The sequence below is a fragment of the Vanessa cardui genome, chromosome 4 (assembly GCF_905220365.1).
Source record: "Vanessa cardui chromosome 4, ilVanCard2.1, whole genome shotgun sequence".
NCBI lineage: Eukaryota > Metazoa > Arthropoda > Insecta > Lepidoptera > Nymphalidae > Vanessa > Vanessa cardui.
Genome location: NC_061126.1, coordinates 5,946,603 through 5,965,619, shown reverse-complemented (window position 1 = coordinate 5,965,619; position 19,017 = coordinate 5,946,603). Strand labels below are relative to the sequence as shown.

The 19,017-nt window shown below is 30.9% G+C and overlaps 3 protein-coding genes across 12 annotated transcripts in view; all 3 read left to right on the top strand.

Moving 5' to 3' along the window:
- The first annotated feature begins 53 nt into the window (after positions 1 to 53).
- Positions 54 to 1,808, top strand: LOC124544357 (pyridine nucleotide-disulfide oxidoreductase domain-containing protein 1). The gene has a single exon (XM_047122873.1). The coding sequence runs from the start codon at positions 318 to 320 to the stop codon at positions 1,734 to 1,736; it is 1,419 nt and encodes a 472-aa protein (XP_046978829.1). The 5' UTR covers positions 54 to 317; the 3' UTR covers positions 1,737 to 1,808.
- Positions 1,809 to 2,339: 531 nt separating this feature from the next.
- On the top strand, positions 2,340 to 8,502 carry LOC124544119 (vesicle-associated membrane protein 7). Its single transcript, XM_047122565.1, has 4 exons — positions 2,340 to 2,818; positions 2,903 to 3,131; positions 5,689 to 5,756; positions 6,625 to 8,502. The coding sequence occupies exons 1-4, from the start codon at positions 2,615 to 2,617 to the stop codon at positions 6,781 to 6,783; spliced, it is 660 nt and encodes a 219-aa protein (XP_046978521.1). The 5' UTR covers positions 2,340 to 2,614; the 3' UTR covers positions 6,784 to 8,502.
- Positions 8,503 to 8,761: 259 nt separating this feature from the next.
- Positions 8,762 to 19,017, top strand: part of LOC124544352 (proton channel OtopLc-like) — a 62,370-nt gene continuing 52,114 nt past the window's right edge. The window contains exons 1-2 of one of the 10 annotated variants that reach the window (XM_047122862.1): positions 8,762 to 8,845; positions 9,670 to 10,033. In XM_047122862.1, the coding sequence (XP_046978818.1) occupies positions 9,813 to 10,033 (221 nt within the window). In that variant the 5' untranslated portion in view covers positions 8,762 to 8,845; positions 9,670 to 9,812. Of the gene's footprint in view, positions 8,947 to 9,482; positions 10,034 to 19,017 lie in introns of all 10 variants that reach the window. The other 9 variants (XM_047122868.1, XM_047122865.1, XM_047122864.1 and 6 more) reach the window with 9 other exon arrangements.

Genomic DNA, 19,017 nt, shown 5'->3' with positions numbered 1-19,017 from the left:
CTGCATAAAACTATTAGGTACTATTAGATTTGACAGATATGTCAATTGTCAAATTTATTTTACTGCACAACCTGTGGAAACTGAAGGGGAGGTGTTTTAAAACTTTTGTAATTTCATGAAAATATGAATGTGATATAAAGTAATATATAATTAAATAAATTTAATAAAGTAAAACTACCTTACTAGCAACAGCAGCATCATATTAAATGTGCCGTATATAATTTTATTATGTATTTAATAAAGTAAACAACGATAACGTAACATTTCATAATTTATATTTTACATATTTAGAATCTTGTCGGGATAAGGATATAAAAATGTCTACAATAAAAACTAGATATTTAGTTATTGGTGGCGGCATAGCTGGCGTCACTTGCGTTGAGACATTAGCAATTTTACATCCCGAAGAAAAACTTGTAATAGTTACTGCGTCTTCACTTGTTAAGAATGTGAGCAATGTAAGTTTTTATGCGAAAACTGTGGTGAAGTTTGATGTTAAAGATACAGAAGCAAGTTCATTGTTAAAGATACATCCTAACTTAAAAATAGTATATGATTCAATGAAATATCTGGATACAAAAAATAAAATAGTTGTTACTGATGACAATGTTTCAATCCAATATGATGTAGTATGCATTTGTACTGGTGGAATACCAAGATTAATATCAGACTCAAATAAATTTGACAGGATACTTGGTATTAGAGATACAGATTCAGTAAAGGATTTTCAGGAAAAACTTAAAGATGGCCGTCGCATGGTCATCGTTGGAAATGGAGGTATTGCATCAGAAATTGTTCACGCTACCAGAGGCATTCAGAAGGTATGGGTGATCAGAGATGACTATATATCAGCCACATTTGTTGATCCTGGAGCGGCTGAATTCTTTCAAGATACATTCCGAAATAAATCTGAAGAAAAAAAAGATACCACTATTTTAAGAAGGCACATATTTTCTGAAGAGGATACAGTAGTATCTATTAATAAGAATTTGAAGTCAGCAGCTTTAGGCCCTGATTGGTATAGGAAACTTGAAAATATTAAGAATGCAAGTGGTGAACAAGAACTTGAAATAATTTATAAAGTTGAAGTTGAATCAGTGGAAGAGGTGAATGATCAAGAATTTGCTTTAAATATAAAATTGACCAATGGAAGAACCATACAATGTGATTTTGTTATATCTGCCACTGGAGTTGAACCTGCTGTAAATTTTTCTTGTGATGAATCATTAAAAAGAGGTTCTGATGGTGGTTTGGCTGTAGATGAATATCAAGAAACTTCAATAAAAGATGTTTTTGCTGCTGGAGATGTAGCAAGTGCAACTTGGCAACATGCTCCTCACTGGTTTCAGCTAAGATTATGGACCCAAGCCCGTCAGATGGCTGGAATGGCAGCTAAAGCTATGCATGCTAGAATAACAAGTGAACCAGTCTTGCAAGATTTTTGCTTTGAATTATTTACACATTGCACAACTCTTTTTGGGTATAGAGTTGTATTATTAGGTAAATACAATGGTCAAGGTCTAGGAAATGATTATGAAATACTTTTAAGAACAACTCCTCGTCATGAATACATAAAATTTGTGTTGCAAAATGGAAGGTTGCAAGGTGCCATATTAATCGGTGAAACTGATTTAGAAGAAATGTGTGAAAATTTAATACTTGATCAAATAGATCTTACACCTTTTGGTGATGATATATTAAATCCAGACATAGACATTGATGATTATTTTGACTAAGTCAAAATAATTCAAAATTTTCTAAAAAAAATTACCAAAGTATAAATTGTTACTGAAATAATAAATTATTGGAATTATAATGTTATTTATATACATGTTAATTTTTATATACATGTTATGTAACTAATTGCATGATTATAGTATTATTATATAGTAAATAATAAAAAAATTTAAATGTTAAAACATAGCCCATGAAAATCCAGTTTATTATCCTATAAAAGTTGTCACGTACAATGTCAAGATATGAGCTCAGCTTTATTTATAATACAATATTGTTTATCGATAAGTAGTCTCTACCTGTCTACCTGATATATAAAAATATTTTATCTTCCATCATTAAGCTAGAGATAAAATGCTAAGTTTACGCGATTATTTATTAATTGTTATTAATACTCTGTAAAAACAGCATTAAATCAATTCAATCAATAAATATGCATTTTAATGTATTAAAACGTCCCATTTTATTGTATATATTCATTTGTAAAATATCTAAATATTATATAAAAATATGTTTTTGTCGTTATATAAATTTAGGTCATTAAGATTTACTTGATATTGGATTTTGTAAATGGCAATATTCTAATGTGTCACTGTCATTTATTATTACACTTACCTACCTTATCCGTACTCATAGTACACTTTATACTACTGTCGGCTGTTAATTTGATAATTATTCGCGTTTGTAAAACCTATAGTAAAAAGAGAAGATATTCATAGTTTCTCATTTTATCGCTTAAAGTTGAAATTATTATAGTGACGTGGATTAATATTGTTAATTCTTTAATTAGTTTGAAGTTTGTAGGTGTCTAATGTAATTTGTCATTGTTTTCTCCATTGTGTTTTCATTGTAATTGTATTATTGACGCAAGTTATCGAAAATGCCTATCCTATTTAGTGTTGTTGCCCGCGGTACTATTGTTTTAGCCAAATATGCGACATGTGCTGGTAACTTTACTGAAGTAACAGAACAAATTTTATCTAAAATACCACCACACGATGACAAACTTACATACTCCCATGGAAATTACTTATTCCATTACATCGCAGAGAATAAATTGGTCTATTTTTGTATCACTGACGACGTAAGTTTAATGATAAAAATCCTATTGAATTCTAAATAAACACTAATTTCAAAATTATCACTCTTTTTTCCTATTTCGTTCTAGAAATTTCAACGATCGAGAGCATTCCTCTTTTTAAATGAAATTAAAAGAAGGTTTACAACATTATTTGGTGATACTGCCCAAACTGCTATACCTTATGCCATGAACAGTGAATTTGCAAGAGTTCTGGCCACTGAAATGAAACACTATAGCGAGTCAAAAGATCTGGAAACTATTTCCAGGGTCCACGGAGAGTTGGATGAACTTAAAAACATCATGGTCAAAAACATTGGTAAGTAGCTCTATTAGCTGTAATGTCTCATTTTTTTAGTTTTCACTCTTATTAACAGGCCCAAAAGGTTACAAACTGCCCTAAGATTTAAATTCAAGCATGATTTTATGCAACAAGGCAGTTAACAATTGATGAGACTAGATCTTACCTACATGCTTGTTGTTTTATGAAGATATATGCTATCAACTTGCCCTTTTCAAATAATTAATTTACATAAATGTTGTATGTATAGTAAATAGTACAGATATATTTCATTCCATCTACATTAGATGCTGTTGATATAAGAATAAAAGAATTGTAGGTTGTTAAGAGGTAAAAAATGATATTGTCCTCAATTCAACTTTCTGACCTATTGAGGAAGAAAACAGTATTTACATTTAATATTTAACGTTTCATTGCTTATTGATAAGAGGGAATATAGTAAACAAGTCATTATCACAATCACGTTATCCCTCTCAGTGCACACAATGTTGTATACAAATATTTTGAAATGCAATAATCTCAACTATAAAATTTATTGTTATAATTTTTTATAATATCATATAACTCTCCTTTTTTTAAATAAAATTCTTTGTCAATTGAAGTCTTAGATTAATATTATTAAAAATGTAATATTATTATTAATATGTTTTTAGTAAATAAAATAATTATTCGTAATTTTATAACGCATTTTTATTCCATATATATATTTGTAATGACATAACAATTAATACGTTGCTAAGGAACTAGATTCTATATTCTAAAGGATATGACAGCCCTCCGCCGCAATTTGACGTTCTATTAAAGGTGCCGAAAGCATTTGGTCGACATGTCGACGTATTATCTCGTTTTCATCTGTGACTATTTGATAATGTAATGTTCCTAGTCGCTTTTGAATTGTTCCAAAAATCCACTTTTTATTTTTACCGTATACTCGAACTTGTACTCTGTCCCCCTCTTTAAATTGTTTATTTAAAATTATGTTTTCTTTTAATTGTACTCTAGTATTCGTATCTCTTTCAAATATTGTATGTAAATATGTCCTTATATTTCTGCCAAACATGAGTTCGTATGGACTCCGCCCGCATACCCCCGGGGTTCGTCGCAAGCAACACTTGACTGTAATTATTTTATCTATTAAGGTTCCTCGTTCCTGTTCCATAGTTTTTAATCTTCTCTTTATTGTTTGAACGAATCGTTCCGCTTGTCCATTAGTTGCTGGGTGATAAGGAGCTGAAGTCCTATGTAACACTCTTTGCTCAGTAAGATAATATTGAAAATTTAGGATCAGTTAAAAGTTATACCCGCAAAGAATGTGCACCGAAAATCCCATGCACATTCTTTGCGGGTATAACTTTTAACTGATCCTAAATTTTCAATATTTTCCAATCTATTTTCTATTTCATTATTATTATATCTACGAAAAAGTAACAGTTTCACTTTCAATTTTGTGTAAAGTTCTTCAAATTCGTACCTGTATTGTATTTCTTCTTCTAATTGATCTTCTTCCGTTTCAAGTTCAATTTCTCTTTGTGCATCGTGGAATCTTTGAAGGCTTTCTTGTAAAGTGTAAAGTCGTGAATCTATTTCTTCTTCCGTAATATTTTCTTGTAAATTTATGTAATTTTCTGTTCTTGTTAAATTACCCCGTAAGGAGGCTCTTAATCTTTTGTATTTTTTTACGGTGTTTGACATCCTCGTCGCCAGTTTAATATGTTTTTAGTAAATAAAATAATTATTCGTAATTTTATAACGCATTTTTATTCCATATATATATTTGTAATGACATAACAATTAATACGTTGCTAAGGAACTAGATTCTATATTCTAAAGGATATGACAATTATTATAATAAAAGTCAAATAAATATTCATTACATTAAACAATGTTTAATTTAACTAAGCTGTAGCAATGAATTTAATGTTTTATGTAAGGAAAATGGTATCAAAATCACCATTATCGATAAATCAATTATATATGTTATCACGTACACATTAATTTATGAAAAGTAGAGCCAGAATGTACTGTAAACCTCAAGTTCAAGGCTGTTTCAACTTGTATAAAACAAAAAAAATAAAAATTTGAAAAAAGTATGTAAATGGTATTAATTAATTAGTTTCATTACTAATGTTGATGTTAAAAGCAGAAATATTAAATGTATTAATTGTAATAATCATATTTTATGATCAATTTACAGCAAAAGTATATTAACAAAAGTGGATTAATTGACATCTTAGTCCTTTTTGTAAAGTATAGTTGAATGTACAAGTTTTTCAATACCATGTTGACCTTGTAACCTAGATAAATAGAAATTTACAGGCCTATAATGAACTTAAATAATTAGTATGTGTGGATAAAATAATTGAATTTTAAACAGATTCCACCTAATAGATTGAGCTGAATTTTTCCATACGCTAATTATACTGGCGATAATATTACAATATAGTTATTTTTTAATGGATATTTATGCTAATGCAAATATTTTTTATCTTATGAAATTAAATTCATGTAACTAAGTCACATTCAATTTACTCATAATTTTGAGTTTTAAAAATATTTATTCTCTTTTTTATTACAGATAATATGGCAATGCGTGGAGAAAAATTGGAGCTGCTCGTAAATAAGGCAGATAATCTGGCCACAAGTGTAAGTAATCATGATTTTGTTTATGATTGATGCAATTGATGATGTCTACTTGACCAATTTCGGCCTTAGTGATTATTATTAAAGATTGTCTAGCTTTGTTTCCGAATCTAAAAACGCTCTATTTTATACTGGGATATTACGATTTGGTGGCTAAATCAACTTGAGCGAAAAAAATCAGATGCAAATCAACGAATATAAATGTTTCCGAAGTATGAGATTGTTATTTTCTTGCCGAAAAAACGTATTAATTCTGCTGCCCCAAATAGCGAACCACAAACAACAAACCAAGACCTGGATTAGATTGTTTTATAATTATTTATTGTTGGCATTTGCAATTATGCATCGTTCATATGTAATCGTTTTGTTGATGAATTCAATGCCGATTGAATTATCTAAATGAGAGCCTTTTATGCTTTTATAAAAATGCGGATTTTCACGGCCAATGGAAATGTTATCACTGTGTTTTTAGAATGGAACATTTTCTATAATTTTAATGATTTCGCCATATCAGTTTTGCTGCTTTTATTTACCTTACTGAGTGCGAACTAAAGTAGACTTTTACGGTACAAGATATATAGACCGGCTATTTTTAAGAAGAAGCCATATTAAAGATTTGTTTATCGAATCCGTTGTGTACGTGTTATAATATTTTTTTGTGCCGATTGTTTCTCGATTGTTCTTGAGTTAACTGGTTTTTTATTCACTCGTCAAATATTCTTCCGCTGTTTTAATTTCGAAATCAAAAATTAGTTTTTTAAATTTTTTGTAATAATATGTAGTTATAATGACATTTAAAGTTAACACGACAAACAGGAAAATCAGGTTGTTTGAAACATGTGTACATTTTAATTATTTTGTCTTTTTCCAGTCCGTTTCGTATCGCACTTCGGCGAGGACTCTGCAACGTTCGCTGTTTTGGAAGAATATAAAAATGTATGTCATTCTGACACTAATAGCTGCATTAGCAATTTATCTGATCGGGGCGATGGCATGTGGCGGCCTCGCTTGGAGATCCTGTGTCGGCTAAACTGATATTGTTCCTATATCATATATCATAGTATACAACATCATATTATTATATCAGATAATTAATTGAGTTAATTAGTAATTATACGTATCCAAATATTTATCTTACTATTGAGACAAAATATTAAAAATAAATAGTTTAAAAATCTGTTGTAGACGTAGCGGTCGTTAGTATTATTTGATTAATAACAAAAAATAAACAAAAAAATATTTCGCTTTCACTAGTTCTTTTTCACCCAGTTCGAAATAAATAATCGTTATAAAATATTAAATTTAATCACTTCTATTTACAAATATCTTCTTAGAACATAAACTTTAAGCCCCAGTTACATTCCAATCACAAACGCAAATATCTAATAATTTTAGGTTTTTTTTTTAACTAACAACACTTAATTACATAGCAACTCGCATTAGCATTATTATTTAAATTTCGACCTACCCGTACAATAAGGTTCTAAATACAAATTTAACAAGAAAAAAAGAACGTTTTCGGCTAGGAAAGTTTAAATTTTCAGCTTTCCTCTACTATAATATGCACGTATTATATATATTAATTGAATTTGTTTATTGATGAAAACCGCATTAAAATCCGTTGTGTCGATATAAAATATCTTAACGTAAGGACGGCGGGAAATGATTTTGTTTTATAATGTGTAGACTCTAGAGATGTAATCGCAGTTGTTCTGATTTTCAAATGTTCCGCAATCTTATCCATTTCACTTAAATGAAATATTTAAACGTACTTCTCATATATGAAACCTAAAATATAGCAGTTATTTGATTTAATAAATCAGCTCACGGTTGGCTGGTGACAGAATTGGCGCTATTATTTTTATTAGGTATGTCCTGTTGCATTTGAAGCCTGATAACTATAAATGTCAACGAAGAAGCGAAAGCATCTATTAAAAATTTGGAGTACTTTAACCTTATAGATTAATTAATGAAAGGTAAAACGTAAAGATTAATTTACATAGGATACAAACCTCAAGTGGAGAGGTGGCTTTGACCCCGTTGTGGGACAATTACATTGTATTGTTACATTATAACAAAATTTAAATGTAAACAATAGAAATATAAAATTAATGTTTATAAATTAATAACAAAGGATGTAGAACACAGCAATATCGAGTTGTTTCTAATACCATTATTCTAATTTTACAATTGATGATTAAATAAAAAGTTTAACAAGTATATTAAAAATGTTTAATTTTTAGCTTTAATGTGTATCAATAGTGTATACTAATAACCAAGTATGTTTTTGTCAATAAAGTAACTAAAATAATTAATGCAATACTATTGTTAACTATGAATTTTAAATATATGCCAACTGAAATGTCATAAAATTGGATTTATTTTAGGGACTTATTTATAGGATGTAATTTTTTTCGTCAAATAATAATGTTTACTTAATTTTTTTGTTTGTTGTTAGTCCACATACCCAAATTGTTTGTAGTATTATTGTATATTATGGAAATTAATTCAAGTATAATGTTTTAGTGTGAATGTTCTGGAATCGTGAAATTTACTTTCAAAACATAAAAATTATCTTCTTAAATTATCTTCCATAATATTAATAACAATAATTAAAGAAAATGTATGTATTTTCTAATTATCATTGAATTGTTTTATGTATTATAAAGACTTTTAAAGTATTGTGATATCTTTATATTGTAAGTATAATACGAATTTGTTTAATAACCATGTGGAACCATGTTATAAATTTGTAGATTATTACAAACGCGTTTCATTTCTCCTTCACGAACAATCCAAATAGCCGCCTCCAGAATTAGTCGAATAAAAAGTTGATAATAAAGTTAGGAGCTTATATTCATCGGAGTGAAGGAATAACCGATTCACAAGTTCCTCGCTACCCTCACAAATGTGAGGTCGTTCCAAATTCGGGAGCGGCAGATTGATCCCGCGCCATTGAGGGTGGGTCCCCCTCCGTACCTCGCCGTAGTCCCGCTTCGCGGCAATCGCGCGCTATCCTTTGCCGCGGGAGGGCGCCTCAGTCGCGCCGCGCTCTACCACGTGCTAGTATTACAGGTCTACGATATTGGTGTGTGAGTGTTCCGTGTTTTTAATTCGACGTACGGAGCGATGCGTGTTCAGAATAGGAATCCGCCGGCGTGTATGTAAACGCGCGTATTATTGTTCGGTCTTGGTATCGTATTCGTGTATTGTTTACGAATGTCTGATTAATTTAATTAATTGGTATAATTAGGAATTAATTATTCATGTTTTAATAAAAAACAAAATTATTTTGTTTGAATTAATAATGATCGGTTATTATATACAGGGCCAGTCGTCAATTGGAATTAACATATTGAATTAATAATAAAAAAAACTAAAACTCATGATGGATTCACCATAACAACGAATAAGATAGATTATATGCTATAAATATTTATTAAAGGTAGCGTTTAACGGAGCCGATGTGATTTATGGCATTGCATATTATTTTGCCAGTGGCGAATGGTCTTCGAGTGCTCATTTATATAAAAAAACTTGTAAACACAAAACCATTTCTTTCATATTAGTAATAAAAATAAATTTAAATATTTTATATTATTAGAGTAAAATTTGACTGCATGTGCGTGTTCTATGGCCTAATAGCTATTAGAGCGACAGGAAGCGGTGTCGATTTTAGGGAATGAAACACTAGGAATGGTTCTCGGGTCATTGTTCTTTTTTACTCAGAACTGTTCTTTCCGTATCACGAAGATAAATTGTTATTGTCTTCCATTAATTGTTGAGGCACATGTTTAGGTTTCTTTACGTTTTGAACTTGTGGATAGTGAGATTTTTTATAAAAACTATTGTATAAAACATCTCCGAGATATTCTTAAAGTATAAATAAAACGAAGCTAATCCCTAACGATTTTAGACAAAGCTTTGAAGATGGGTTAGTCGTAACTGCTTAACAAAGACTGGTCACGCCGAAAATGGATTACAAAGAAGTGAGGAAATGGGACTTTGTAATTAACGAATAGTGTATCGAATGGAGGTAAAATAACGAGTGACAGAAAGATGGATGACAGCTCACCAGATCTGTCGCTGAAACTGCGACGCGGATCCAGCGATTCGAGAGAGTCGTTTTATATGGACTTCGCTCAAGGAATCGACTCTGACATAGAAGAGGTGACGACGATTGAACGGATAATACCTGAGCATCCGGGCGGGAGGACGGAGGGAGATGCGGACACGCTCGCAACGCCTTCCGGACTAGACGACAAGGATCTATCGCAATGGTAAGATTATTTAAAATAAAATTTTAATGCGATGAATATTAAATTCGATATGATACAAAGTAAACTATAGTTTCATTATCGTTAAAATTATTTTTATTAGATTTCCAAATCTCTAATATTAGAGACTGAAGTTCGAAATAGTATTCACACAGTTACACACTTCCCTCCCTTTTCACGAAATCGCTTCCACAGATGTCACACATTAATTAGGTGCACTGCACTATTTAAATGGTTATAGTTTAAAAAAAAAATCAGGCTAAAAATAATGTAGTAAAACTTAAACTTACAAATTAGTCATTAAATAAGTAACACCTTAATAAAAAAACACGTAAATTAACGTGCCCTTAAAAGTAATCAATAACAAAATCTATAAACATATAATTGAAATTTAAAAACTGTCACCACCAATGTAGGATTTAATATAGTCAAAGTAAGCAAACAAAACATATCTAGGTACTTGAAAGCTTATACTTTGTCACTATAATTTTTACTTTAATGGTCACAAAGCTTACAATAGTCACTCTCTCTTAGTATTTAATTTGCATTGTCTAATAAATATTTTCCAATGCTAATTGTTAACCTGATTATAATCAACATAATTAAATGTGATTAAAATAGTGAAGCTTTTATGAATGGCGCTAGATTGACCAACGATTGCGACGATTCGTCAATCTCTCGAGTTTCGTCAGTCGCCATTTGGCGCTCACTAAGTAACATCGTCTTTTATGTCTAGACTACTTTGGATAAACGAATGTTTTCACAGAAAAAGATCTATTATCCCTTTTCTTTGTACACGTTTTCTTTCTGCTGTAAGAATAGACCCTGAATACACTTATGTCAATTACAACGACTGTAGTATTAGGCGTTAATCTATCGATCTGCTGTGGTTAAATCAACCTTGGTCTAAAGGTACAATTTGATAATGTAAAGATTGATTGACTTTTGGTCATCGTACACAATTTGTTATTTATTATAAGAAACAAACCAAAGTAGCTATAACTGTTTCAGCCATAATTACAATAGTTTTAACTATTAATAACAAATAGTATTTTCAAATTTTTAATAGTTAAGTTCGCCTTTAACCTTTGACAAATAATAATTGATATTATATCCTGTTATACAACATATTACTTATTTTATTTCCATGTATAACTTGATTATGTTTTTAATTGACATTAAAACATGTTAACAATAAAACTCAAGTTTATTACTATAGGTGACTTTAATGTCCATTGAATTCGTGAATATTTATCACATATTTGTGCTAATTAAAACAAAGGAAGCAAATTTTCTCGTATTTGTTCGTAAATTAACTCTGTTATTACTTTAGACCAATTAATATGTCGATTAGGAAATAATTCCGCAAACTTGAGATTAATGTTATACGAAATAGGGTTAGTTCGGTCCCTTGTCGCAAAGCGGTTAACTCCAATTTGACGTATAAGGCACTGCCAGCACGTGGAGTGTAAAATCTTGTTCCATATAAATAGAGCGGCGACTCAGGACATATGTATGCCAACGGCACCCGTTTGACGGGTCGTGTTGATCTGGGCTTTCTCTCGGGTCAGATAAACCACCAACGGTCACTATACGGGTCGCTTAAGTTTATAATATACGTTGAAAGACATGGGACTAATTTCAAAGATAAGTTTACCTAGAAGAGATAATGATGAAAGAATACATAGGTTTGAAGATAAATATTGAAAGGGACCTCTTTAATTATTAGGTTGTTAATAATTAAATTTCAGGTTTTTTCGAAGAGGAAAACGATTTGACCGGTTTAAGAATACATTTTTGTGACATATGGCATAATTAATAGGCATATTATTGTGCCCGATACAATACCGATACGTATAATATATTTGAAAAAAGAACTTTGAAGCAGTTAGGAGACCTTGATTTTCATGCAAGATATATTTAAATGTATATTATATTCAGTTATATAGATAACACGTGACCACTACACGTGTCAGATCGAAGAGACCTCACGTTGCGAATTATTTCAGTAGAATCAAACAACGCAACACTACTATTTAATCTAATAGAACTTGGAATCGAATGAAGCTCTTTAATTATAATATTAAGTTGGAATTGAGATAGCAGGAAAGTAAATGGGTTACGTTTTGATAAATGGTCAGTGGTTACCCTTTCTAGATATTGGTACGATAAGTATTGAGTCAGAAATGTCTTACATTTTTGACTTGATGAATGCCATGAACCTCGAGATCTTTTGTGCCAGTAATTACTGCTTCATTTACCATTTAAACTGGCGCACAGCAATAAAAACTAAAATTGGTATCACAGCAATAAAAACTAAATTTGATGTTTGGCGGTAGAATAAATGGTGAATGGGTGGTCCCCACGTCAGGTCTGCTCAAAGGCCCCTGACTAAGCTAGTTATGATATTATAAATTTAACTTCCTACTTCGTTCTCTATGCGAGTTTATCTCATACAGGACGGTATAAAGCTTAACCCAGATTTTTACCATTCATATTTTTCTCCAACACGAATATTACGTTGGACTATTTAAAATTTATACTTGGGATATAATTAGATGTTCTACTCATAACATACGGTGGAATTTCGAAATTTATGGGTATGATAATATCGTAATTTATGATAAATCCCCAGAAATTTTTTATTCTATTTAATAATTTAGTCTCTCTCATATGTATTCGGCATGCGTTGCAATGATTATTAAATATATTTCATTGCCAGTGCTGAAAGCATTGATCCAAATTCAGGATATATAGGGATGATCGATCCCAGAAACATGGGATAGCAACAAACCAGACTTAACCTTAAAAAATCGTTTCTCCTGTAGTAATGTAGAGCCAAGGCAACTTTTAGAGTCTTAAATTGGGAACATAGGTTTATTTAAATAATTTTTCGGTTTTAGTTGAGTTTTAGGGATAATTTGTCATAAAAAGTAGCCTATGAGTTTCTTCTACTTTCTTTACCTTTTCTTCTACCTTTCTTTGAGTTCAACTTTTTTCCATATCATATTTTATCAAATTCTGTATAGTAATTTGACCTTGAAAGAGAAACATATAGACAGAAGGAGCTACTCTGCTTTTAGAATATCATTTCAGATTACTCTATGACTAACATCAATAAATAGCTTACTCAATCTTTAAAAAACACATGTATAAAAAGTGACCGAATCACATCTGAAACAAATGATTCATTCGACCGGAAACAGATAAAATATGTGTTTAAAAAAATCTCATGAGTATAACGCACGTTAAATGTTAAACACGCATTGTATAAAGCTTTTAAGGATTAAAACGACGTATTATTAAAATCGTATTACGGATAATTGCCGCTTCAGCTACGAAAAAAAATGTTTTACTTTATTTATTTCTCGTAAAATTAATGTCAATGATCCTCGTATTTTTCATACTTTTAGTTGAAAAATTAAGGCAAATTGAATGAATTGCTAAGATTAAAGAATTTTGTTTTAAACCGTAGGCAGCGGTAGTATTATATTTAAAGGTTTTTAAAAACAACAAGAAGCGCCGTTTCAATACTTGGTTTATTAATATGCAGCGTAATATAACTCAAGTTTTTTTGAATTAAAAAAGCGTGAATAAGATTTACGGGTTGAAATTTAATGTCCTTTTAACGACAGAACCATTCAGCTGAATAATTCTGTCATTATATAGGAATGATACGGAACGGTTTTTATTACGGTTCATTTTATTTTTGTTCACGCGTTCCGAGATATTCCTTGGAGACTTTATAATACGGTTCAAATAGGTATTTTATTATTGGAAATGGATATGTGGAAAGATTACGCTGTATTTCTTTTGTAACAGCTGTGTTATTTGTATGATGCTCAAGATGGCTCAGTAGATGTTCGTGAATTTTAATTAAATTTGGGTCCAAATCAGGACGAGCATTTTTCATGTTGTTTAATTTATATTATTATTTGTCTCTTGTGAGATAAATGGCATTACTATCATAACTCATCATTATCAGCAGCCGATATTTGTCCACTGCTGAACATAGGCCTCTCCAAATCCACTGTGGTATTCCTTCGGCTTGTCGCATCCAGCTCCTGCCAGCCGTCTTGCGCAAATCATCACTCGACCGTGCTAGAGGACGTCCTACACCACCCTTGCCGAGACGCGGTCTCTACTCTAGAACACGTTTTCCCCAACGGTTATCGGTTCTACAAATATGGTCAGCCCACTGCCAGTTCAGCTTATTATTCTGGTGTTTTTTTTGGGTTTTTAATTACATGAACATAAGTTGTTACACTTTTTGACAATAAGTTATATGTCGATATAATTATGAATACGTAGGTAATAAATAAATGATATTATGTTAATTATGAACAATACATAGAGTCTCGCACATAATGCTATTAGTTCCGCAGTCGTGTTAACAGATTGAGTCCTAGTTCTATGAAGCTGCTTAGTATTCCTCTTTCAATTTGCTAGTTGAGCCGCGCACGTTTTCTCCGGAAATCTCGCTATTTGTTTACCGTCAAGCGTAATGCCGCGTCGCACCTGATCAGACATGATGTGATTAGACGTATGATGTGCGGAGAATATTAATGTATCACGATTATCTGATACCGGAAGGTTCGCTTCCGTACATTTTTCCGATAGAAAAAGTCAATCTCCGGCCAGTAATCTTCGAATATATCTGCAAATCAAATCGATCTGTTGACATTGTTACAGCTGTGTTGACATACCAAAAAAATTATTTTGTAATAAGTGTATTAAGTTGAACTGGCTTAATTATTTTATCGGATTTAATTTCAGTTGTCAGTCATATGACCTGCACTAGAGCAGGAATAATCTCCAATCCTTCTTATGACGAGCTTTCCAGCAATGGGAAAATTGCAGTTATTATGTTTTACTTTCATTCTATACAATAGCAATAATAAATAAATCACATAAAATACTTAAAGACATTTATTACATAGATTTGTAACCATTAAGTTGATAGTGTTTATTAAGGCCGCTTTAATTGCTGTTCGAAGTAGATACTGACAATTCACTACTATAGATGTGTGATAGCCTTAAATCGAATGAAATATGCTTATAATTTGGACTAATTACTGGTAATTCTTATACAATATTTGAAAATAGTTTTAATTTTTTTTAATAAATTCTATTTTTATTTTATCTGTGACAGTGTAGCCAAGCGACCAAATATAGCTTATATTGTACCCGTGACGTAATTTGATCTCATTTTGTACATAACAATAAATGGACGTTTAATTATAAAATTCTAAGAATATATTTTCGTTCCATTATTCTCTGGTACACTATTCCATTTTGATATAGATTATTACAACTACTTCGTTTCACTGAACCCGAATATAATATCGGTACAGGTCAACGAACATCAATACTAAGCGAACGTTACTGTGGAAAAACATTTTTATATTTATCACGTGAATTTTCAGCGTCGCATTTACGATTTTAACTGTATTCAGCAAGCATCAAATGACGTTACGATTAAAATATTTTACGCAAGAACATTTTAAACTATCATTAATATGATTAATTTTTTTATATAGCGAAGGACATGAAATTCGAGCGCTCTTCACCACGCTGTAACATTCTGGATTAGTATACAATCATAACCATTTAAGGATATTTTTACTTCGACGCTTTGATTTTCTACTATATTTTTGAGACGAATGAAATTGATTTTACACTCTCATTATTTTCATTATTCAGTTATATTTTACTTATCTAATTGAAATGGCGAGTAATAACTTAAATATTAATTATTGTTGTATCTAATGAATAACAATATACAAATTGGTATTTAGCTATTTATAGGTAACTCAGCTATATTCAGCTTTGTTTTATATATAATAACATAGCTTCGAAATACGGTTTGAACTAACTTAGGTATACCTATTGGTTTTTAAATTTCAAAAAAAGAAGATATACATACGCTATTACAATTCGTTGATAAGATTATTCAAATCCCTAAAGAATAGGAATTGTAGAATGTAAAATTTAAATTCTTTTTAAATGTAATAATAAAAATGCAAATGCATTGTAATAAATATAATCCAGCTTATTTTATCAGTACGGTAGCATCGGGTTTAACGAGTGTTATCATTTGCTGGACGAACTGCAATCACGAATAAACATGTCCATGAAACTTAATTAGATATGAAGCTCGCCGAAATAACACCAAGCCCGATATTTTAATTACTTTCAGAATATGAGTAATACTTTATAATACTATATTATTACTAAAATAAAGACCCGTTTACATAACATAAATGTAAGTATAAAGTAACAGCCCGTAAATTACCCACTGCTGGGATAAGGCCTCCTCTTCCATTAAGGAGAGGGTTTGATATTCCACCACGCTGTTCCAATGCGGGTTGGTGGAATGTAATGCAAGTTTCCTCACGTTGTTTTCCTTCACCGCTGAGCTCGAGATTAATTATAAACACAAATTAAGCACATGAATATTACGGGTTTTGAACCCGCAATCATCGGTTTAGATGCACGTGTTCTAATCACTGGGCCATCTCAGGTTTTTTTTGTAATGTGAATATTGCATTTTTAAATAGATCGAAATACATATTTAAATACAATTTTTAAGATTTTTTTTAATCTATATTTTTAAGAGAATATAACAAGAGTTTATAATGATTCCCCCTGCTCCTAGTTTAATCCATAAGTACCTTCGGGCCGCGCCGGCCCTAATGAACATGTCTTGGGAGATATTAGAAACCTAACCTGTAGATAATGTCATGCTATGATGCTATATGATGCTGTTATATTGTATATATTTATCTTAAGTATCGATATTTTAAACTTTTTTCGTCTTATACCTTGGACAAAATATTTTGTTAAGTATACTTGCACGACTTAAAAAAAAACGATAAATCAAAGACGATAATTATTAAAAGAACAAAACAATAAAATACTTGAAAGTAAGATTTATTATGTTAATAGTTCGACCTCACATGTTGTATCCGCTCGACATTATGACACGTGTTGATTGATGATGCCATGCGAAAGATCTAAAGCTGCGTTTTCATACACTACAGCACTGAGTTACCAGACACATGGCAAACAAAGGTTCGCAGCGGATAGACACGGCTTTTCATTTGAAGTTTTTTTTTTTTTTTTATGAAAACCTCATTATTATTATGGCGACAAAATACGTTGAAATGCCGCACGTTCTTCACACATTTCCAATTCAAATCTTTTAGAAAATAATCTACCTACGCTCTTTCAAATACGTATTTAATATTATAAACGTACGTAGAATATGTTTAATATTTTTTTTTAGTCATTTTAAGAATTGCATTATGAATGAAATAATTTGAATAAAAAATATTAATGTAAACCTTATTTAGAATAAGTTAATATCTTTTAAATATAACAATTCGTCGGGATGTTTAAAAAAATATATATATATAATAATTGTAAGTATATAATACTTTTTGTCCAAGTATTTAATGTAATATTAAAATGTATTTTTGTTTTACCAATAAGTCTTGTTAAAAGATAGAAAAAAGAAATATAAACTTCAGATGGTAGAAAATACAAACAGTTCAACTTAGGCTACGAGATCCCACAGTGTTTTTGTGTAATGTAATTTACGTACTCCGTTACCAAAACAAAGAATGACATAAAATAATAAATTTTACTAATAAAACATCACGCTCCATAACATCTCATCGGAGGGGCTTTGTTAGCTTTAGAGGGGTCACAATTAACGCATTATGGTTTGTCTACAATAACATTTTAACAGGGAAATGGATGTACATTGTTTGAATCTTTCCATCAATTGTAATAAAATTATTACAAACATAAAGTGATATTAAAAATAACTTTGTACTGGTTTTTTCCCGCGGTTTCGCTTGTGTATGGGGTATCGGATGTTAGGAAAAAATGTTTCTTGGAGTAAAAGTTTGCTTTATACAATATCTCATCAAATTCGGTTCAGCGGTTTGGTCGTGAAAGAGCGACATGCAGACAGACTAAGCTACTTTCACATTTATAATATTAATATAGGGAACGACTGTCAAGTCACTATCAATTTTACTTGGTGGTAGGGCTTTGTGCAAGCCCGTCTGGGTAGGTACCATCCACTCATCAGTTATTCTACCGCCAAACAACAGTACTCAGTATTGTTGTGTTCCGGTTTGAAGAGTGAGTGAGCCAGTGTAACTACAGGCACAAGGCACATAATATCTTAGTTCCCAAGGTTGGTGGCGCATTGATGATTTAAGGAATAGTTAATATTTCTTACAGCGTCATTGTCTGTGGGTAATGGTGACCACTTACCATCAGGTGGCCCATATGCGCGACCGTCAACCTACACCATAAAAAAATCAATGTTAGTAAAAAAGGCTTCGGGTAACCTGTTGTACTTCGGACTGTAGTCGTAATAGTACTTATTCGAAAATTCCCGCGCTCGAAACAAACATTGCCTATGACATTCAAAGCGTCCTTTGTCAACTTCAATGTAAAGTTAATTGCGATTCGCCGGCGCCGTTTCAGTTCAGATTTTAAAAGGTAACTAATTGTTTCTCACTTTAAATGTACGATTTTTGGAATTTACTCGTTGTCGATTCATATAATTGATAAAGAACCTTTATATATAATCTTATTAAATTATCCTTAGATTTGTGATTGATTCATACTGATAATTAAAATTAATATGTCTTAATTTCATATAATTACTCTAAAATGATGAATATATTAAATTAATCAAAACGTAACAGGTACCTTTAATTATGGTAAACTTTGGTAATTTCATGGCAACGCATGTTGCTCTATTGTATTCTCTAAGATTTATAAAAATATTAACTATATCACTGTTGGAGTATAAATTTCATTATGAATATCAAGCAATTAAACAAATTCGTATCGATTGCTTTCGAAATACTGCATGAAAAAAGCTTAAAAAATAATGAATAATTTCCCTTATAATAAATAATATCTACTAATGCATACCAATTAATTTTTATTCACTCACTATT